Source organism: Phascolarctos cinereus, unplaced genomic scaffold (assembly GCF_003287225.1).
Source record: "Phascolarctos cinereus isolate Bilbo 61053 unplaced genomic scaffold, phaCin_HiC Scaffold_4;HRSCAF=312, whole genome shotgun sequence".
In the NCBI taxonomy this organism is placed as follows: Eukaryota; Metazoa; Chordata; class Mammalia; order Diprotodontia; family Phascolarctidae; genus Phascolarctos; species Phascolarctos cinereus.
In genome coordinates, this window is record NW_027555847.1 from 262506316 (window position 1) to 262529030 (window position 22715).

General features: G+C 43.9%; 2 protein-coding genes across 11 annotated transcripts; one reads left to right on the top strand and one right to left on the bottom strand.

Moving 5' to 3' along the window:
• Positions 1–2584: 2584 nt before the first annotated feature.
• AHSP (alpha hemoglobin stabilizing protein) lies at positions 2585–11747 on the bottom strand. Of its 7 annotated transcripts, none has more exons than XM_078153030.1 (4): positions 11637–11745; positions 8121–8238; positions 3142–3223; positions 2585–2948 (listed from the first exon to the last, which is right to left on the bottom strand). In XM_078153030.1, exons 3-4 carry the CDS (start codon positions 3214–3216, stop codon positions 2745–2747), a joined length of 279 nt encoding a protein of 92 aa, XP_078009156.1. In that variant the 5' UTR covers positions 3217–3223; positions 8121–8238; positions 11637–11745; the 3' UTR covers positions 2585–2744. The 7 variants fall into 7 exon arrangements, with proteins under 7 accessions (XP_078009156.1, XP_078009155.1, XP_078009154.1 ...); XM_078153029.1 differs by having other exon boundaries at positions 3142–3220; positions 8121–8314; positions 11637–11741; XM_078153028.1 differs by having other exon boundaries at positions 8121–8314; positions 11637–11741.
• Positions 11748–11942: 195 nt separating this feature from the next.
• RUSF1 (RUS family member 1) lies at positions 11943–22516 on the top strand. Of its 4 annotated transcripts, none has more exons than XM_021004478.2 (14): positions 11943–12181; positions 12722–12799; positions 13217–13331; positions 14522–14567; positions 15315–15347; positions 15457–15562; positions 17503–17604; positions 18486–18556; positions 18651–18835; positions 19078–19135; positions 19366–19436; positions 21523–21678; positions 21772–21849; positions 22081–22516. In XM_021004478.2, exons 1-14 carry the CDS (start codon positions 12035–12037, stop codon positions 22173–22175), a joined length of 1341 nt encoding a protein of 446 aa, XP_020860137.1. In that variant the 5' UTR covers positions 11943–12034; the 3' UTR covers positions 22176–22516. The 4 variants fall into 4 exon arrangements, with proteins under 4 accessions (XP_020860137.1, XP_020860135.1, XP_078009149.1 ...); XM_021004476.2 differs by having other exon boundaries at positions 21523–21665; positions 22081–22168; XM_078153024.1 differs by having other exon boundaries at positions 12127–12191; positions 21523–21665; positions 22081–22168.
• Positions 22517–22715: the final 199 nt, after the last annotated feature.

Genomic DNA, 22715 nt, shown 5'->3' on the forward strand with positions numbered 1-22715 from the left:
TCCCTTTGTATGGATCTCTCCTTTGCTCTTTATCATGGTCTACTTTGCATTATTTTATTTGTACATTCCACAAGACCCCAGGAGCTGGAAGGGACTTTGGAAATCACTTAGCACAATGCATGTATTTTATATAAGAGGAAACTGAGGCCCAGAGAGGACTACAATTAAAGCCCAACCTTCTGGCTCCAAATCCATTGCTCATCATATTATACTACACTGTCTCTGCTAGTCTATCCCCTAGAATTCATTTTACAGAGAAAACAATTAAAGTATGGATAGTCTCTGTTACTAATTGGGTGTATGATCTCAGGCAAGTCAAGGACCTCAGTAATTCTAACTTAGTAAAATGAGAAGGTTGGACCACATGACCTTTAAATTTCCAGGTGGCACTAACATGGTAAGTTTCCATGAAGTTTAAAATCCCTTCTCCCCCTTCCCGTGCCCAATGGCTGTCTGAGAGTTCAACCGTGGTCTGGCTTCACCATGTGGTGGTTGAACAAGACACGCTCTGATCTTCGGGGCCCTACGTTGACTGATAAGATCCTCCACTTCGTCCTTTCTAACTACATCCCTTCTTTTCCATTTCCATTATTAAGTTCCTTCTTGGACATTTCCCATCTGGACTAATCCTTTTCTCCTCTTTTGCCTGCACCTCCAGTCTCTTGGACCTACTTCCACAATGTCTAAATGCCAAATGATCCTCTTCTGGACTTTGCCCTTAGCCTGTCATTCTTTTCCCCATCCCTCTCTCCTTGCTCCCATCACTAAGATGTACATGAAAGAGAGTGATACGAAAATCTGGAAAGGTAGTCAGTTGTCAGATTGTGGAGGGCTTTAAGTAGCAAGTACATTGGAGAGATACAAAATGAAAAATTTCAGTCAATCAACAAGCATTTATTTAGTGCCCACTGTATGTCAGGCACTAGGATAAGCAGTGAGGATACATAAAAAAAAGGAAGAAAAAGAAAAGAAAATTGCCCCAGCCAAAATACCATTGTCTGCTCTCAAGGAGCTCATCATTGATCCAAGGAGGGTTTTTATAGACCTGGGGATCCCAGATGAGGCAGCATTTTGGGTTTAGAGGGTTGGTAGAAATTCAATAAATCAAGAAGTAGATGGGAGACATTGCCACTCTAAGCAAACAGGAAACACTCAGACCAAATCAGAGAAGCACCTTCAGCTCAGGGGGCAGAGCATACTCCATTGTCCTTGGAATATGGAGTACCTGAAGGAAAATGGTGTTACATAAGGATGGAAAGGTAAAGTGATGTCAGGATACTACAGGGTTTGAATGCCAAGCAAAGGAATTTGAATATCCCTTAGTAGGCAATAGTACCAGAGAATTTTTAGCAGAGAAACAAAAGAAGCAAGTCTGTGCATACGCAAAATCATTCTGACAATTAGAATTTGGGGGAGGGTTGAGGAGGTAGGCAGAGGGAAGTAGTGACTTGTCCAAGGGCACACTGCCATCTAGTGGCAGATTCTGGACTGGAGCTCAGCTCTCCCAACACCCCAACTTTCCACTGTGGTACAAAATCTTTAAAGTATCTGTAATTTCACACAGCAAATGCTAGATTTCATATGTCTGGTACAGATTAAAAAAAAAAGGACGGATACTGAAATGAGGGAGGGTAAAGCCAATACCAGGCACCCTTAGTTTTTAAGACCATCCACTAAGAACTCTTTGGGAAGCCCTTTCACTCCTTTCACTGGCATCCACAAATGTCTTTTAGGGGAAACGATATCCCTTCCTGTTTAATTAATCATTGCCCCCATGCCCAATTATATCCCTGAGCAAGTCAGTCTTCCTCTCTGGGACTCAGTTTCCTTATCTTAATGGGGTGAGGTAAATGGGAACAGATGATCTCTAGGCTCCCTTCCAGCTCTGACATTCTATGATCTATGAATTGAGCACCCCGGTAAAAGGTGTTGAGGGAGCAGGGGTCCTCCTGGGGTTAGCACTGGCACTGGCAGAAGACAGCCTGTCTTTACTCAGCTGGAGTGGAATGCTATCAGTTGCAAAATTAACTGTTAGTTCCATTATAAAGAAGATAAGCAAACTGAAGCAGTTCAAGGCTAGTTGGGTTGGGACTCCTCATAGATGTACAAGCCACCACTTCTATTCCTACCTATCAACCCTGGACATCTTCCTTCTCCCTTTCTCTCTCCCTTCTGATCACCCTCATTCCTCCTTGGTCTTCCATTTTGTGTCTGCCTGATGCCTGCTGTTATGGTCACTGTATATAACTGACTGATCTAGGTAGAAGCCAGGAGAAGAAAACTCCAAGATCTGAACCAGGGAATCCAACAGAAGAAAAGGGGAAAGGATGGACTTCTAGGCTCTGTTCTGAGGAGACCTCGGTGAGGGGAGCACTGGGAAAACAGGGAAGGCCGGAGAGTACTGAAAACTTATTGTTCCATTTTGGGAAAAATAAATCCATGAAAGTCCATTAGACTTCCCAAAAGACACAGGAATGAGACTAACCTTTGCACTGCCTTGTTCTCCTAAGTCCTATCCACAGGTCTATACTCTATGAGTCCTGGGGAAAGGGAGGTCCATGTCGAAAGAAGGATGCTAATGTCAGACATTCCCATGTGTGTATTTATTGAGGTATAAATTTTAGGGTCGGGGAAACTGAGGTACAGCAGGCTTTCAGGGGAGAGGAAAAGATTAGTAGAGGGGGCTCAGCTTTGGGGGCATACCGCAAGTGAAAGCCTAGGTCAGGGAAGGAAGACATGGGAACTCAAAGGGCTTTCAGGAAGGCTCTGTACTTCTCCAGGAAGGGGTTGGAAGAAGTTCGAAGCTCCTCTTGCAGCTTCTCTAGGGCTCTCTCCTGTTCTTGCTGATCTCCTGACATCTTGTCAGAGAAGTGTGAAAGGTAGAACTTTATCCAGTCGTCCACGATGGTGACCATGTCTTCCTCAGAGATTACAGGTTCTGTAAAGACCTGGCAAGGCAAGAGAGATAAAGTCACTACTCGAATATCCTGACCTCCAGGCACTCAGTCTTTCCATCAGTCACTGCATGCCTCCCAGAAGCTGCATTTCCTATCCCCTGATTTTGCCATCAAACCCCCCACCTTCCTTCCAAAAGCCAAGATGTCTTGTATGCCCTGGTCCTTGAAATAGGATCCTTCTCACCTGCTGATTCAGCAGTTTGCTAAACTGCTGCAGTGCTGTGGAAATGACATCCTGATTTGACTGAAGAAGAGCCATCTCCCTGCTTAAAAAAAGAGGGTAAGCTCAGGTAACTTTTCCCCTAGAGCTCTGCTACCCACCCCAACACTTCCAGTATCTTGTCTCTTTTTTAAATCCCAAGCGTTTATTTCCCTCCATCTCTCATCAGTCTCTGATAATTTCTCTCTAAGGCGAGCCTCTTCCCAGCTATAGCTAAGGCTTCAGCTTTTGGCTCTATTCTGGGTGTCTCACCTTGCTTTCTCTGGTTCAGTCTGTGTGTCTGAGCAAGACTAGGAACAGCAAAGAAAGAATTTGAAGGGAGGAGATATCCAAAGTGGGGTGGCACCCTGAATTCGACTCTGAATCACAAAGATAAGTGAAGAAAGAGGGAGGAGAGAAAGGGAGGGTCTTTCCTGAGCCAGGAGATAGTGAGGGTTGTACAGAAACAGCTTAATGGGAAAGACAAGGCAACTTGGTAAAACGAAGACAGACCCCTACCATGTTCCTCAAATTCAGCTATCATTTTCCCTATAATCTTTGCTTTCTCCCTTTCAATGATGACTCCTCTCTAAGAATTGGAGCATCTGTACTGTCCCAAAGCTCAAGGGCTTATTTCCCAGACCCTTATGTAATCTCTCCAAGGGCCTGGTTCCCAGCTCTCCTCTTGCTAACTTCTGGAGGAGATTCTAGAGAATCTGCCCTGTTTTTCAGGAATCCTGTTCTAGTCTGTCCATGTTAAGAAAGCAGTAAAAAAAAAAAAGGAAATTCCTTGAACTACAAATAAGATCACAGGATTCTGAATTCAGAGATATAAGGGACCTCTGTGGTCATCTAGTCCAACAATCCTCTCATTTTACAGCTGAGGAAACTGCGGTGAAGAAAAGTTAAGTGATTTGGTCAGACAGGTTGTAAGAATTTGAACTCAGGTCCTTAGACTCAAAATCAGAATTTTTTCTGCTATACAATATTGACAAAGTGAAGAGATAGGGTAGGAGCAAAGGGAGAGAGACACAGAGAGAGAAATAAAGTTTTATTCACTTCTACTGTCTTTGATCATGTAGAACTGGACACATCTTGGTATTCTACCCAGGTATTAATATTTCTCTCCCCAGAGCCAAGAGCATTTTATTTAATATTCATCACCAATACCAAGACTAATAATTCAAGGGAGGAAAGACCAGCAGTCAGACATAATGCTGACACATTCGTCATGGGAAGGAAAAAACAATAACTGCATGTGATTAATATTCTGCTCACTTAAATATTGACTTTCTATGGCATTTTCCTGCAAAGAGCTCTCAGTGGTTACCATAAGTCTACTATGGTTGGGATCTGTATGTGCATATTATTCTTGCTCATCAGTAAACTGCGTTATGTTGAGATGGCAAACACTCAGATTTTGGTGCAGAAATAGTGTTATCCTAAATGACAACTAACTTTGAGGGTCTTTTGTGTGGAAGATAACAGGCTAGACCCAGGGAAACAAAGAGGTGTTAGGTCTCTGGCCTCAAAGATCCTCTGCTCTCTAAGGTTCTTTTTCACTCTAAAATCCTACAGTATTAATCTACTTGGAGAAGCAGAGTCACAAGACCGTGGATTTAGAGCTGGAAGCGGATTCAGAAGACTTCCAATCCAATCTTCCCATTATACAGATGAGGAAACTAAGGCCTAGACACATGAAAAAAAATTTCCCCAAGATCACCTGGGGAGTAAACAACAGAGGAAGGATTTAAATTCAGGTCCTCTGACTCTACAAGTAGTGCTCTTTTGTGTGCAAAAAAAAAGTGTTGCTACCTTGTTTTGTTATTTAAATGGTAAGCGACAGAGAAATGGGATCACTGAGGGTGGTTTCAATGAGGCTTCACTGAGAAATCTTGAGTTGGTCCTTTGGAGGAGGATAGGGTTTAAAGAAATGGAGAGGAAGGGGGAGAGTATTACAGCCTGGGTAAGCAAAGACAGCAAAGTGATGCAAGACAAATGCTGTATTTTGTTGTGGTTTTGTTTGTTTGTTTGTTTTTCCAGGCAGTTAGGGTTAAGTGATTTGCCCAGGGTCGCACAGCTAGTAAGTGTCAAGTGTTTGGTCTGAGGCTGGATTTGAACTCAGGTCCTCCTGACTCCAGAGATGAATGCTGTACTTTGTAGTCAAAGGACTTGGGTTCAATTGCTGGCTCTGCAACTTGCTATCTGAGTAATAATCTTGGACTAGTCACCTCACTTCTCCAGGGTTTAGTTTCCTTATCTATAAAATAAAGGCATTAGACTAGATGATTGCTAATGTCCCTTCTAGCTCTAAATATCTGAATAATCTAAGAATCTCTATAGCATGTTCTGGTGGACAAGGAGCAGAGCAATCGACAGTGAGAACAGCTTGAAGGAATTGGAGATATTTCTCATTCCATCTTCCCCTATGCCTTCCAACTCCTAACTGCTCTTCATTCTTCCCTTCATCCTCCACTCCTTTCCCAAGCCATCACCCTTGCACTGGATATGTGCTCTCCCCTTCTTTATCTCACAAGCTTGGTGAACCAGTTCAAACATACATCATTCTCTATTATTGGATCTCTTGTCCCTTTATCCTATCAATTACACCTTAACTAAATTCTAACCCTGTATTATTCCCACTGTTTCCTTTATTCATCTGCTGCTGAACAGATCTAGAGGAAATGCTGAAACCACTGTAAATTTCTGCTATCTAATCACAACTGGGCCCTCACTTTTGCAGGGCAATCCTTCTCTTCCCTAATCATTTTGTTACTGTACCCTCCGCAACTCCCTTGATATTCCTTCTTACTACTCCTCAAGTTTTCTATGGCACCATTCTACCCATTTCAGTTGAAAGACTTCAATTCATACTTTATAGAAAACATTTGAGGCCATTTTCCAAAAACTCCCTCATCTCTCCTCATTTCACATCACTCAGACATCTTTCATCACATTCTTCTTCACTCTCGTTTCTAGTGAAGAGGCAGCCCTTTTCTTTGCCAAAGCCAGCTCTTCTACATGGACTCTTGATCCTATCCCTTTCCATCTTCTCAAGCAGATTGTACCCACTAACATATACTCTCTATCTTTAATCTATTTCTCCCCTATCTACTTGCTTCTTTGGTGTTTATAAACATGATCATGTTTACCCATCCTTAAAAAAACCCCAAAACAACGTTTATGTGATCCAACCATCCAGGCTAGCTAACACTCTGTATCTCCCTTCACTTTCTCAACAAAACTCCTTAAGAAAGGAGTCTGTGCTGGGTGGTTTTACTTCTCTCACTCTTATCTAAACCCTCTGCCATCTGGTTTCCACATCACCCAAATGAAATTACTCTTCTAAAGTTGTGAATTATTTCTTAATTGTCAAATCTATTGGCCTTTACTCAGTCCTTATCCTTCTCGACCCCTCTCTATCATTTGACATTAACTGTTTTCTTCTATTAGCTTTACTAGTTCCTAGTAGTTCTCTCCTCTCTGAGTTTTTGTTATATCTTTCTCTCGGTTTTCTTCCTATGTATCTATAGCCTAGGCCTAGAGTGAGTGAGGTGGGGTTATTGACCTCATTAATGTTAGTTTCTCTATTCCTGTGGCTGAGGCTAGTCAGGAACAGTCTTTTTTCATCTGGGAAGGCATCTAGTATATCTTCATCATCCATGCCCACAAAGGCCTACCTGAAATTTCCCTCATGCTGCCACATTATGGTGAGCAAAGACCTTTGTTGGATTTTTATCCATGTCACACCTACCAACCAAAGAGCTATCCTGGGCCTCCTTCTCTTTTCCCTCTATACTTGGTGACCTCATTAGCTCTCATGAATTCAATTATCATCTCTATGAAATGATTCCCAGATCTATATATCCAACCCTAGTCTCTTTACTGAGCTCCAGTCCTACATCCCTAACTGCCTTTTGGGCATTTCATCCTGGATAATTATTTCAAAATCCATCCATACAAAACAATATTCATTATCATCCCTCAAATTCTACCTTATTCCAAACTCCCTTATTACTGTAGGGAATACACCATCCTTCCAATCAGTCAGATTACTGACCTCAGTGTCATCCTCAACTCCTTACTCTCTCTTACCTCATGAATCCAATCTGTTGTCAAATCTTGTAGCTTCTACACCAACATCTCTCATATATGTCTTCTTTTCTCCATTCACACAGCTACCACCCAAGTTCAGGTGTTCACCTGAATACCTTCTAATTGGTCGCCCTGCCTCAAGTCTCTCCATGCTTCAATCTGTCCTCCACCTAGCTACCAAAGTGATTTTCCTAAAGCATAGGTCTGGTCATATCACACACACACATGCCTACCACTTAATAAACTCTAGTGCAGGGGTGGGGAACCTGTAGCCTCAAGGTGTCACATGTGGCCCTCTAGGTCCTCTACATTGAAGTTTGGATTCAGTCAAAGGGCTATACTTGAGGACCTAGAGGGCCACAGGTTCCCCATCCCTGCTCTAGTGGTTCCCTAATACCTCTAGGATCAAATCTAAAATCCTCTATCACTTGAAGTTCTTTACAACCTGGTTCCTCCCTACCTTCTCAATCTTTTTACACTTTACTCTCTTCCACCAAATTCCCCAAAACTTGACTGAGTAGGCTAGAGTTGACTTCCACCTCTTGTCCTTTATATGAACCACCAACTGATCTAGGGCCTTTGTCAAGATGTTCTTATCAGACCAATTAACATTATGTCATCATTGTAGTGGTGTTAACCAATGCCCTCAGGAAAGGAAGCCTCTTTCAGGTCTTTGCTCACCATGATGTGGCAGCATGAGGGAGATTTCAGGTAGGCAGGTGTGGTGATGGATGATGAAGGGATGCCTTCCCAGGTGAAAACATACTGTTCCTGACTAGTCTCAGCCACAGGAATAGAGAAACTAACATTAATAAGGTCAATAACCCCACCTCACTCACTCTAGGCCTAGGCTGCCCAGGTTTACTGACCTACAACATTGATGAGGTCAGGATCAGCTGTAGTGATGATTATGACGACTTCATGTAGCTTTGTGCAGTTCACTATAAGTTGCCAGGTACCATCAGTCTTCCTCAGGAGAGAGGGCTGCTGTAAGGGGTATTTGTATAATGAAGTGTTCCAGCTTTCTTCATCTCCATCACTAAAGAAGTATCTTTCATCCTTCCTGAGGATTTGATATTGGTTGGTGTTAACTAAATGGGAGAGTTAAGGTAACTCTAAGAGTTTCAATGCTACCTACAGTAACATATACAGAGGTTGATGAAAGAGCCTATACAAATATTTATTCCCAAGAGCCTATGAAACCCTTTCCTGCCATGGTTTGTCCTCTATAGCCTCCCCTGAATCATCCAAATGGACCTTTGTAGGAAACTTTAGGCTTGGGAGTGGCTGAAAGGCTCTTAGTGTCCCGGTGCTGAATTTTCTCATACAATCTTACAAGTACCAGGATGGGCAGGCCCCATATTTTAGGAACCACACCCAAAGATCCCTCCAAGAGACAGTGTCCTTGCCCTCTGCCCACCTAATAGGCTGTTGGGCTCTGTGACTCCTTCCTATTCCCATTAACAGCAGTATTTGTAGAATCATAGCTGTCCTAATGTCTTGCTCAAATTTCACCAATTGATCAGCTTGTACCTGTGTCATTGTATGATTAGAGACCCATAGCTAAAGTCTAAATACGTTCTGCTGAGCTTCCACCCAGAAGTCAGAATCTAATTTCCCCAGAGGAGGGCTAGTCACAGGGTGTGCCAGGCCAAGGGGATGGGGGTCAAGAAAGCAACATGAATAAATCCAATCTATCAAACCCATTTCCTTTATGAACTTCATCCTTTTCCTTGCAGATTCCCATCTGGAGCTGGCTGTGTTGAAGATTAATATTTATGGGACCAGTGCAAATAACTCTCCACTTCAGTCACTTAAAAAGGGACAAAGGGCAGTCCCCATCTGAATGCTGTAATACATTTCTCTAATTCCACAAAAGTCCCCTAAGCCAATGGTACTAAGCTTGGTTCTATTAGATCACACCCTCAGGAGCCATCCCTCCAATGACCCATCAGGTCTCTGAACTTCTGAAACAGTTTTGTTGCCTTTTAGGGAAAACCAATTCCTAACATTCTGAAGTGGGGGAACCCTGGTGCTATCACAGGAACTTTACTTAAAACTGGGCCCACTTTAGCCAAACAAGAGATAGAGGAAATTACAAAAGATAAAATAGATGAATTTTATTACATAAATTTTGAAAAATTCTGCACAAAATCCATACCTATAGAATAAGAAGGGAAACAATGGAATGGAGGGAAATCTTTGTATCAAATTTCTCAGATAAGGGTTTGGTATCCAAGATATACACACACACACATACACGTGTGTGTATATATATATATATATATATATATATATATATATGTATATATGTACGTATGTATATCTTTCCATATATTTAAGTAGATATGAACAGTTCTCAAAAGAATGGCAACATATTAATAATCATATGAAAGAATGCTCCAAAACACTAACAATAAGAAAAATGCAAATCAAAACAATCTTCAGTTTTTGAAATACAGAAAACTGGCAAAGCTGGGAAAAGATGGGAATGGTCCATGGTGGAGAGGTCATGGGAAGATATATACTGGGCCTGCACAACATCCCAGGCCATTTATGACCAGAGTGCTGCCCGCCAAAGGATTTCAGGCAGCCCGAGAAAAATGTAGAGGATATAAACAGGCCTGCTGCTTGTAGCTGCCAAAGAATCACCCCCCAAAAATGTAGATTATGTAAAACAGGCTTGCACAACATCCTGTCCACCTGCCACTTTGGCAAGCTGAAAGCAGCCTGCAGGCTGTATGTTGTGTAGGCCTGATATACACACTAGTGCATTGTTGATGGAGCTGTGATTTAGTACGACCATTTTAGAAAACAATTTGGAATTATGCAAATAAAGTGATTAAAATGTCCTCTAGACAGTTATGTCCTTCTGGAGTCAGGGTAGCTTCTATCTTTAGCAACCCTTGGGCTCAGAGGGTCCATGCCAGAACCATACAGGCAGGACCAGGAGGATGTACGGGGTTAGACTTTTTCCTTTGACCCAGAGATTTCACTTCTAAGTATATACAATGAGGTCATTGATAAAAACAAAGTCCCATATACAATAAAATATTTATAGTAGCACTTTTGGGGGTAGCAAAGAAGTAGAAATAAAGTAGCTGTCCATCAATTCAGGAAATGGCTTAACAAATAGTGGCACATGAATATTACTATGCTGTAAGAAATGATGAATGTGATGAATACAGAGAAACATGGGAAGACATACATAAACCGATGCAGGGTGAAATAAGTAGGGCCAACAAAACAATATACATAGTAACTATAATGTAAATGGAAAGAGCCACAAAATAATCAAAAGTAAATGTTGCAAAATTATAAAGAACAAGCATGACCTTAAAGAAGAAATGTGAGAGCTCACCTCCCACTCTGTTGCAGAAGTGGGAGGGACACAGCTGTGGAACATTGTATATACATACATACACACACACACAACACACACACACACACATATATACATACACATACATATACATATGTATATATACATATATATATATATTCAGACTTTTTCCAATGTATTAATCAGTTTTGCTGATTGCTTTTTCTTCCTCATTTTTGTCTTTAAAAATATTCTTTGCTACATGGGGTGGGGGGGGAGCAGGAGGGAGAGGGGAAATTTAAGTAATGGGAAGAAAAGCTACCAATATTTTTTTTCAACTAGGTCTAAGAGAAAAATAAAGTGGTAAGGTACTGAGGCTGGAGAGCGGTGGGAAACTCAGGGGAACGGAAACAACACTGAAAAACTTAAGTGAAGGAATTTTCTGAATTCAGCAAGGCACTCTCCTCTATACCACAAGGCCTCCTTTAAATGAAAGTTGAGGGTATGAGAATGGAGGTCAAAAGACACTAAAGCTCTGGCCCATTCTCATATCCCTGGAACTGAGAAACCCAGGTCTGGACAAGAGGCTACAGCATCCTTTATTAAGTGCTTTAAAGTCTGCACAAATAGCTCACAAACGCGATCTCGTTTGAGCTTCACAACAACAATATGAATTGAGTCCTATTTTAATCTCCATTTTAGAGACAGGGAAATTGAAGCTGGAGGAGGCTAAATGATTTGCCCATAGTGATACAGCTAAGTGTTTGTGAGAAGCAGAATTTGAACATGGGTCCTTGTGACTCTGAGTCTAGGCAAGCAAGTGAGTGGCCTCTCAGGCATTAAACCACAGCTCTATCTGATATAAACGTTTTAAGGTTTGCTAAGCGCTTTGCATGCAGCTGTGAATCCTCCAAAGAGCCTGGGGAGTAAGTGCTGCAATCATTCGCATTTTACAGAAGGGAGGAAACTGCGGCCCACCTAGAGGTTGAGGGTCACAGAGCTTAGTAAGCGTCCGAGGTCTGATTAGAACACCAGTTTTCCTTATTAGAAGGGCTCTACTCACTGCGCCATCTAACTGCTCCCATCCTTATTAGAGGTTGAGGGTCACAGAGCTTAGTAAGCGTCCGAGGTCTGATTAGAACACCAGTTTTCCTTATTAGAAGTGCTCTACTCACTGCGCCCCTACGCCTGGTCCCCAGGAGCCAGCGGGGGAAGGGGGGCAGTGTTGTAGGAGGGGATCTCGTGCTTCGCCTTTATGAACGTTATGTCCTTCCGGCGTCGCCGTAGCTTCTATTCAAGGCAACCCTCGGTCTCAGACAGAGGGTCCATGCCGGAACCACGCCGGCCGGCCGGGCGGATGTGCGGGGTTAGAGGTCATCGGTACCGACCGCTGCTCCGGAACCTGTTCTGTTTTGCCGCTGCTCCACGCGGCAGCTTATACGGAGGCGCCTGGGGACGGAGATGGCGGGCAGCAAGGGGCCCGTGGCCCTGCAGTGCTGGGAGCGCTTCGGCTCCGGGAGCCCCCGCAGCTGCACCGTAGCCCCCGATGGGAGCCTGAGCTGGGAGGCCGGGGGCGGGCCCGGGCAAGGCCTGCGAGCCGCTCTCACGGTGACGGATGGTGGGGAGACCCCCAAGAAGAAGAGAGTGTCAAGAGACACCTCCCCCCAGGAGGAAGTAGAAAAAGGCCCCTGGGGGGGAGTGTCAAGAGACTCCCCCCCAGGAGGGAGTGCAGAGAGACCGCTCCGGGAGGGAGTGTGTGTGGGAACCCCCCTCCAGGGAGGAGGTGCTTGTGGAGGGGGTGTAGAGAAACCCCTACCTGATGAAAGTATATGATGAAGTAGACCTCTAGAGTGCAGAGAGACCCCTCCTCCCCTGAGGGGCGGGGCAGGGATAGGGGGAGGTAGATGTAGACATAACTGCAGGTAGATATAGATAGTGGTGGGTGGGATAGAGACAGTCCCTGCCAGGAAAGAGGTAGAGGTACCCCCCAACTCCCTTAAGGGAGGAAGCACACTTGGGATGAGGAAGGGCACGAGGTCTTCCAAATCCAGGCATACAGATCATCCTAGGGGTCCACTGTGGGAGGGAAGTGCGGTCCCGGCAGTCGGGGCACCCTTGAACTGCCCTCCCTTCTCCCCCCCCCCCCAGGCCGTGTTCCTGCCTCATGGCTTCCCTGACAGCGTCAGCCCTGATTACCTGCCTTACCAGCTGTGGGACACAGTGCAGGTTATTGTCCAGCCCCCCAAGGGGGAGGGAGGGCGGCTGGGAGGCTCCACCGTCCGAGGACCCCGGAGGTCATGTAGGTCAGGCTTGGCTTTTTACAGAGGAGGAACTCGAGGCCCAGACTGGCCCACTTGAATCCAGGTCTCTTTTTCTTTTTCCCAGTGTTCTTTCCATTCTTTACTTTGGGGCGTTATGACAGGACTGGCAGCTTGGTGTAGTGGAGCAAGTCCTGGGCTGTAAGTCAGAAGACGTGTTCTAGTTTTAGGTTTGCCCGGGTTCCTCCTGGTCCCTATCTGGGCCTCTGTAAAGGGAGGGGGTTTGACTAAATGATCTCTAAGGTCCATTTAAACCATATTATGACAAATTTCAAGCTGGGAGAACTATGACATTTCTTTTACCAGATATCTTTTCACCATTCAGGCTTTTGCCTCCAGCCTCACAGGCTCCTTGGCGACCCAAGCTGTCCTTCAAGGGGTAGGGGTGGGGGATGCGACTGCTTCTGTCTCAGCTGCCACCATCACTTGGCTCTTAAAAGGTGAGCTATGATCTCTATGCCAGCCCCAAATAGCCTATATCTTTTCAGCCATTGTGTTCCCAAGTCAGTGCTTCCTTTTCTCTCCTTCCCACCCCAAATGCCTACCATGCTTCCCTCTTTTGTTTGTTTTTGTTTTTGCTAGGCAATGGGGTTAAGTGACTTGCCTAAGGTCACAGTAAATGTCAAGTATCTGAGGCCAGATTTGAACTCAGGTCCTCCTGACTCTAGGGCCAGTGTTCTAACTACTGCACCACCTAACTGCCCCCATGCTTACCTCTTCCTCGAGTCCCTTTTCCCACCTGGCATTCTGGATTCATGTCACTAAAGAAAAGAATTCATTCTGCTGTAAGCTTTCTCCCTCCAATCCATTCTGTACTGGTCTATCAAGCTAGTCTTTATAATGCCCCATTCTGACCCTATCCTGCAAGGCAGTCTTATTCAAAAACCTTCAGTATCACTTCACTGCCCCAAGGCATGAGTTCTTAACCTATTTGTGTGTTGGGGACCCCTTGGTAAGTCTGGTGAAACTATGGACCTCTTTTCAAAGTAATGTTTTTAAATCCATAAATTCACAGACCCCAGGTTTAGAACCCTTGATTTAGGATGATGTACCCATCTGTGGCTCAAGATTTCTACACCCCCATCAATCTGATTTTGCCATTCTGACTAATCCTGTTCTTTGCACCAACCTTCCAGCCTTCGTTCCCACTTCTTCCTTATACATTTTACTCCACCTGGAATTCAATATGTATTAATTACCTACAATGTCCAAGGCATTGTATTCATTGCTAAAGGAGGAGCAAAGATAAATTAGAGCCCTTAAGGAGTTTGCTTAGCTTCTACTACTGTTTCCACCTGTCAAAAATCCTTCGATAACCACTAGTCAGAAGTCATCTGTCATTTTTCCATATTCCTATAGCATTGTTTGTACTACTCTTGAGGCATTTATCACTTTTTAACTTTTATAATAGTTATTTATAAGTTGCTTATTTCACTTGTTAGACTGTTTCATGAGAGCAGTGATTGTTTTAATTAGTTTTGTACCTTCTCCCTTCCTCCTCTGCATCACCCTCCCCAGCAATTTACACCTAGTAGATGAGAAACTTACCTGCTGAATGAATGAATGAATGAATAAACAAACATTAACTTCAGAGATCCTTTGGCCTCACTTGCCTTCTCTTCTACTGTAGATGGAACTGGCATGCTGGGGCGAATTGGTTTTGCCTGGTTGATGGGGTAAGTGAGCTCATCTTTCTTCCAGATCAGGTCTGATTAAATCAAGAGCTTTCATGGGGGTAATCACTGTTCTTTTAGCCATTAGTAAAGTGGCAGGGCTGGCCCTCACCCAAATTGTGAAGTTTGATTTTGGTAGCTTCCCATTTCCCCTAACCTCTTTTCAGGTAATGAATCAATATTTCTTGATATCAATTGCAATATCAATATCTCTTTTTCTACTTCCCTTTTCTTTTCCCTTTCTCTAAACCACTGAACCCACTCAGTTTCTTAAGAGTGTTAGAACCTGGAGATAGAGAACCTTAGAAGAGGAAACTGAGCTCAGAGGGGCACTACCCAAAAGCCACAGATAGTTAATGATAGAGCTGGGACTAAATGACCAGTCTGTGGCTCTCTGCACTACCCTGTGTTGCCTTGTGTTGTTTCGTCTCTCTTGTCAGGGGAGAAAAGATATGATAATATCAAATGCATTAAGGTGTTAGGGACCAGATGTGTTCCTTCTCCCAGTGCTGTTTGGATTTCAAAAGAAAGGGCCTAGAGAAGGCAATGCTTAAATCAGAGTAGATCTCTAATGTTGGGGGTTTAGGCATCAACGATAAGTCGGATGAGAGAGATTTTTGGGAAGAAAGGGTTTTCCTAGGGCCCTTCAAATCACACTATGTGCTCTGCCTATATGTGAAGCTGGCTGCCACACTAGCCACAGTAAATACTTTCTTCTTGGTTCCAATGCATGCTAATCTTTCTCGACAGGAGCAGACTGGATTGTGAAGCCAAAAAATGGAGGTAATGAGAATGCAGTGGGGAAACACAGAGCTGGTGGGGCTTGGAGGGCACAGGATGAGTCTTTTATTATGAAAATTCAGGACCCCTAACCTCTAACCTCTGACCCCAGGCTCTTTGCTGATGTTCTCAATGATGCAGCCATGTTCCTAGAGATTGTGGCCCCAGCATTCCCATCCTGCTTTACTCTCATTGTTTGTGTCAGCAGCTTGGCCAAGGTACTCATCTTGAGAAGAAATGGGGGGGGCCAATCTTTTCACAATCACTCTTAACGTATTGTTAAGATTAAGAGATGCATAAGACATGCTCTGGAGGAGTCCAGCAATAACAATGAAACACAGGGGCTTGAAAGTTTAAATAAAAATGACAGTGTGCAGTCAGTTTCATATGAGTAGTATAACCTGATGTTATGCTACTGATTGGGTATCAAGATGATGCAGAATTTTCCATGTCGGTGCTAGGAAAGGAGACAGTTTTGGCAGGGTCTGCCACACTGGCTTCATACAGAGGCCTGATGATTAGGTGTTACCCAAGAACTAGCATTGGTATATGCAGAAAGTCTCCCCAACAAGTAGTGACTTTGGGCTTAGTTTATGAAACCACGGGCCAATGTGTGGTAGAGTTATGGTCTGCCTCAGTGGAGGGAGTGCCTGTACCTCTGAATCTTGAAGTACTAAGATAAGAGAAACATGGTTCATAAGGATGATCAGAGTTCAGCACTGAGGCAGCATGGTGTATTTGAATAGTCATGGACTGGGAGTCAGAAAACTTGGGTTCTAGTCCCATTTCTGCCACCGACTAGCTATCATATCGCTTCACTTTCATTAATTAAAATGAGGTGGTTGAACTAGGTAATCTCTGATTAGACTCCAAAATTCAAGGATTCCCTCAATGATATGTGACCTAAGAGAGCTGGAGTGGTCAGGGAAGACTTCATAAGTAGGAGGTGAGATTTGAACTGGACTTTGAAAGATAGAGGGTGGTATTTAGCAAGGTAAAGAAGGTGGAGAAGAGCATTTTAGGGATCATGAAATCTGGAAAACATGATATAGACAGAGGATAGGCAAGAAAGCATAGCTGGTGTTAATTTTGTGGGGTGGAGGAGGGGAAAATAGGTTAAAGATCTGTGGGGCTTATTCCACATCCTTAGGGCTTCTCCGTTGAGGAAAGGAGTCCTTGACCCTGGAGGTTCTGAGAAGGGAGAGATTAGGTCAAGAGCTGCCAGATCCAGAGGGGAAAAGGACCCACTGTATCTGATGGAGGAGGAAGATGACTATTTCATTCCTTCATTGAAGATAAAATGCCTCAGATTCCTGAAGTTGGGACTCTGAAATTCAATAGGAGGGCACTGGTCACTGGGGACAGTGTATATTTAATAAACATTTATTTGTCTGGGGCAGTGTTGGCGTAGTGGAGAATGTTGGACTTACAGTTAAGAAGATGTAGGTTCAAGCCCATTTAATAGGTGTTTGATCCAGAACAAGTCACTTAACTTCTGAATTTGAATCTGCTCATCTATAAAATGAAAGAGTTGGACTTGGTGATTTCTAAGGTCCTGTCTCTCTCAGTCGGTAATCCTGTAAGATACTGTGTTAAATGCTGGGGATATAAATAAAAAATAAAATATTCCAGGCCTTCAGAGAGCTTAAGTTCTTTTTCCCTCTGGAATCACAGCAATAGGTTTGGTTTTTGTACTAAAGTGCAGGTACAATGCTGGGTTCTTTCAGGATCTTAGACCTATTTTCTCTCACTAATTTAGGGAAAGATTCAAGATTTCCTCCAGTTTGTTGAAAATAAGGGCTATTTGATCTAAGGGGCAGCTTGGTGGTATAGTAGATAGAGTGCCAGGCCTAGAGTCAGGAAGACTCTTTCCTGAGTTCAAACCTGGCCTCACACACTTATGAGCTTTGTGACCCTGGGCAAGTCACTTCATCCTGTTTGCTTGTATTTCCTCATCTGTAAAATGAGCTAGAGAAGGAAATGGCAAACCACTCCAGTATCTTTGCCAAGAAAACCCCAAATGGGGTCACGAAGAGTCAGACACGACTGAAAAACAACTGAACAGCATTTGATCTAAATGCAATAATTAGTCTTGACAATGTGACATTGTTGTATTGGGTACTGAGCTCTTCTTTTTTCTGTCATATTTCACTCTTAGTGCATTGTGGGAGTAGCAGGAGGAGCCACACGGGCAGCCCTGACCATGCACCAGGCCAGGAGAGACAACATGGCTGATGTGTCAGCCAAAGATGGAAGCCAGGTGAGAGGCATGAGAAGAGTTGTGGGGTCAAGTCGAAGGGTAGGACTGGAATTGAGCTGGAATAGCAAGGGCTGAGTTGGGGATCTGTGGGAAGATAATCTAACCCTCCTTTTAGGAGGAGCAGAATTTAAGTAGATACCACAGTGTCTGTTTGTAGGTCTGATAAGCTAGTCTAGACATAGCCAAATGTGGTGGTTTCTTTCACTGCCAGAGAGGAACCACCTAGCAGATTAACAGCTTGTCCTCCCCAACCTTTTCTCATGTGAGAATAGCTGGAGGGTAGAGGAGAAGGTGAGAACATGTCAGGACTAAACCTGGAAATTTGGAGCTGAGGGTCCCTTTTCCCTAGTGGTAGTGAAAGGTTAGTGTGTTAGTGGAATTTGAGGATAAGCTGAGGATCCATCCAGGTGTGAAGGTGTTCCAGACGGTACTCTCCGGAGCAGCCTGAGGACAGGCAAGCTTCATTTGACACCCAAACAATTAAACTCCTATAAACACTTCTTTGTTGCACTTTTTTGGCGGTTCAAGTTGTCTTAATTTATGATTTTATGAAAAATTTATCATCTTCCTTCTTATTTTGGAATTGATCTAATTGAGGAATTGATTAAAGCGTAGTCTCATAAATTTAGCACTGGAAGGAATCTTCAAGAGACACCTTTAAATGGGTGATAGACCCGGGAAGGCAACTTATGGCCAGATTTTTAAAGATCCTTGAATCGCAGGTTAAGAAATTTGGACTATATTTTGTAAGAAATGGAGAACCATTGGGGAATGACATGGTAAAAGCTCTGCTTTAGAAAGATTAGTATGGCAGTGGCTCTATGATGTCAGAACTGCTGGCCTGACTTTTTTCCTTTCTGCTAACTTGTGTCCCAATGCAGGAGACTCTAGTGAACTTGGCAGGGCTCCTGGTCAGTCTTTTACTTCTTCCTCTGCTGTCTGAACGGCCAAGGTGAGATTTTAGGGGAAGTCATGAAGGAGGGGTTGTGAATTCCTTGTTTCATCTATCTTGGCTTCTACCTCTGATCTCATTCTCTTTTCCCTAGTCTCAGTCTTGCTGCCTTCTTCCTTTTCACCATCCTCCATCTCTATGCCAACTTCCGAGCAGTTCGGGCTGTCATCATGGAAACGTTCAATGAAGCTCGACTTTACCTTGTCCTAAAGCACTTCATTCAGCGGGGAAAGGTCTTAACACCCCCCTTAGCCAATCGTATGGAACCACTGTGGACAGGTGACACTGCCCCTCTTCTTCAATCTCCCACATACCCTAAACCAGGGATGGGGAACCTGTGGCCTTCTGGGTCCTCAAGTGCGGCCCTTTGACTGAATCCAAACTTCTCAAAACAAATCCCATTTTTCAAAGTTTGGGTGCAATCAAAGGGCCACATTTGAGGACCTAGAGAGCCACAGGTTCCCCACTCCTAGTTCCTAAACCTAGTTCCTGCTGAACATACTGACCCTGGCTCTCCACAGGTTGCCACCCTACCCTGTCTCTGTCCCTGGGTGTACCCCTGCACAGCCTGGTCTCAAGGTGAGTGACATCCTCCTCTCTCTCTCTTCTTGCCTTCTGCTCCCATGCATTCCCTAGGCACCTGTTAACCCTATACAAAGACCTTGCACTTCTTTACCTCTAATGGCTCTTGCCTCAATCCCTCTCCTTTGGGTTTCCTGCCCAGCCATATCTCTTACCCACAGCCACTCTACTACTGCTACCTTCTCCTCTCCCATGTACCCCCACATTTTGTTTCTTTCTTTCCTTAGTGCCTCTGAACTGCAGCAGGTGAGTGAGGGGCACCGACAACCCTACCTCCTTCGCTGGGACCGTTGCCAAGGTGAGAGGGGTAGAAAGCAAGATAGGCTAGGGGAGGAAGAGGAAAGGCAATGGAATGAAGCTTTATGAATAACTCCTTTCACTTCCTTTTCCTTTTGGACAGTTTTTATAAGAACATGAAAATTCTCCTAACTCCCTTTAGTAAGAGCTTAGTCAGACAAAAGGAATCTTGACTACGTGATATAGGTAGGTAGATCTGGCTGAACAGTTGACCCCAGAATATTAAGATCGGTGTCAGCCCGGATGGTCTAGTGCTGTAGGGCTTTCTAATCTAATCAGCATGTTTATCCTCAGCTTGGATGAAGTATATGGCAGGGCAGATACTACAAAGGAAGCGAGGCGGTGCAGTGGATCGAGCGCCAGGCCTAGAGTCAATAGGACTCTCTTCCTGAGCTGGAATCTGGCCTCAGACACTTACTAGCTGTGGGACCCTGGGCAAGTCACTTAACACCCTGTCTGCCTCAGTTTCCTCATCTGTAAAATGAGCTGGAGAAGGAAATGACAAATCACTATCTTTGCCAAGAAAAGCCCAAATGGGGTTGTGAAGAGTCAGACACAACTGAAAATGACTAAATAACGATAACCATCACAATAGGTGATTTTGCAAAGCTAAGGAAGATAGCTTTATTGGATGACAACCAGAATTCAAAAGATTTCAGTTTTTGTTGAAAAATGGGCTAAAACAATTCTCAAATTACTTTGTGACATCAATGTGGATGTTCCCTCCAGCATGTAAATAGTAGCCTCTCTGTGCCAGTCTGTCCTGAGCTGTTCTTGGCCGTGTTCTGCCATATAAGATTGTTACGTTGGGTCCTAACCAAGGTGCTAAGAACCTTCTTTACTTTCTCCCTACTTCAGGAGGATGCCAGTAGAGTAAACAGGAGGTTCATTAAGTGATCAGCCTATCTCTTTTTTTCCAATCATAAATTCCCCTGATGACATACTTTGTTCCCATTCTTCTCCAGAGTTCCTTATTTGCTATATGTGATAGCCTCACTCCTTCTCATACTGTGTCTCTGTTGCCCTCTGAGTGATGCTATGTCAAAGACTGTTAGTGTTCTGTGACCCAGAGCCATAGGACTAACTGAAACAGAAGAAAGGAAATGAGAATAGATGTAAAGGCCTACACTGCATGAAGACAAAGTTAGGGGGACCTTACTTGACAGCAGTTTGTGTGAAAAAGATCTGAAAGTTTTAGTTGACCACAAGTTTGACATGAATGTTTCAGCAACCATTGTGAGCTCATGATACATGAACTTTTTGACTCTGAAGGTCCTTTCCAGGTATGAGAGTCTATGGAACTATAAAATTCCTCTGTAGCTTATACCTACATATACATATATACATACTCACACATATACACTTCTTGGCTTTCATCACCTCTTGGGGTTACAAATACTGTGAATTTACTCTCTTCTATAAATTATATGTTCCTTTTTATAGACTTCAGATCTCCCAGTAAACTTTTCTCCATTATAATCAAGGATTTGGGAAAGAAATCTGCCTTTTCTTTTATGAGTTAATTGGCTTTTGTCACATCCTCTCTCAGTCTTCATCTTTCCAGATGGAAGAAGCCTAATTCTTCTGCTCTAGCCTCAAAGCAGTCACTCACTTATCTTTCTCTCCCCCACAGATTTCTGTAATTGTTCTTCCAAGGATCTTTTTCAGTTGTTATTAGACATGCAGTCAAAAAACATTTATTAAGCACCTGTATAAGGAGGTTGTATGCTAGGTGCACTGGTGTAAAACATTTCCCTGTCCTCGAGGAGCTTACAGATGTGTTTGGGTAGATAGGATATGTACACAGAAGAAGAAACCTAATGACACCAGGACATGTAAGCTAAAGGCCAGATAGTGGGATAGGCAATAAATGTTCTTGGAGTTCAAAGAAGAGAGAGTGATGTGAGCTAAGGCAGTCAGGGAAGGCTTCATGTAGGACACAGACTTAATTAAAGCCTTGAGGGATGAATAGTGAAGAGAAGGCATTCCAGGAGCAAAGAAGTAGAGTAGGGGAAAGCATAAGGTGTGTCCTAGAGATGAGACCAGTGTGCCAGGCTGGTATTAACTTGTTAAATTAATCTCTCTAGGCCAGATACAGGTGACTTTGGGCCAGGAAGTAAGTGCTGGAGTCATTCTGAGGGCAGCAACACATGGACTTTTGCTGGCAGCACTATTGGAGGATGTACCTCTTACAGAAGAGCTGGAGACCCTGAGGGCCAGATCAGGGCAGGTGAGAGCTGAGGGTTTTCTATGAGAGTGGGGCAGTGAAGTGGACAGCAGAAAGAGAGGAAGGCTGGTTCTTAGTGCTGATGCTGGTTATTGTTTTGGTCCCACAGCCCCTGAAGGAGACAGTTGGACCATTGTCAAAGAGACTTACCAGATCCTTGATAGGCTCTACCCCAAGTTCTTGAAAGGTAATAAAATCCATACTCCTTCCTTCAGCCATCCTGCTGGGATTTGAGAACTGGGGATTTGAGAATGCTGTATTCTAATCTGAGCTATTCCATTTACTTATATGACCAAGTCAGATCACTTCTTTTTTTCTGAATTTGCTTGCTTGGCTTTAAAATGGGGAAGGGTTCGAGAGAGGGTACAGATCAGATTAAAGGCCCTTCATTGGATTATGAGGGCTTCTTCTCCACCAGAGCTGCAAGCTGTAGGCTGGGAGACAGAGCACCATCTGTTGGAGGTGGACGAATGGCGAGCTGCATGGTCCGTGGGCGAGAAGAAGACTTTGTGAGGGCTGCTGTCATCACCTGAACCTAGACAAGGGCAGATGGGGACCAGGAACGCTCTGGAATTGGATCAAAGGAATAAGGATTCCAGAGAAAATGAGCTGCTCTCAGTGGGTGAAGCCTCTCCCTTAACAACACCTCCATTTTCTTTGAGTGGGAGAGCCTTTTCTATGCTATCATTTTAAAAATGACGTTGGACTTTCCAGATCTGTGATAAGTTTTATTTTTAATCAATCCCAAAGCCAGCCACATTTTAAACTGACTCAATAACATAAAGGATGTATGTATTCATTAAGTACAGTGGTGGTATGTAGTTGATGAGTGATCAAGCTGATACTGATAAAAATGAGTCCGAGTCTTCTGTTAGGGTTCCTTTTTACACCTCTGGATCTGTGGGTGCAGAGGTCCTCACAGATGGCCAGGCCTAGACTCCAGCTGTGTCAATGCGGAAGTCGCCTGGCGTCCCTGCTCCTCATCCCCCACCCCCAATCCCCAACACCAGAGAGCCCCAGGGTAGCACTGGATTGCCAGTGTTCTGCCACCAG

Bases quoted from the DNA above. Each gene is read 5' to 3' on its own strand.
- AHSP (XM_078153026.1), bottom strand. The intron at 2,949-3,141 runs GTGAGAAGGATC...TTGCCTTGCCAG, and splicing joins GCAAACTGCTGAATCAGCAG to GTCTTTACAGAACCTGTAAT.
- RUSF1 (XM_021004478.2), top strand. From the start codon at position 12,035: ATGGCGGGCAGCAAGGGGCCCGTGGCCCTGCAGTGCTGGGAGCGCTTC. The intron at 15,348-15,456 runs GTAATGAGAATG...CTCTGACCCCAG, and splicing joins TGTGAAGCCAAAAAATGGAG to GCTCTTTGCTGATGTTCTCA. The intron at 18,557-18,650 runs GTGAGATTTTAG...TCTTTTCCCTAG, and splicing joins CTGCTGTCTGAACGGCCAAG to TCTCAGTCTTGCTGCCTTCT.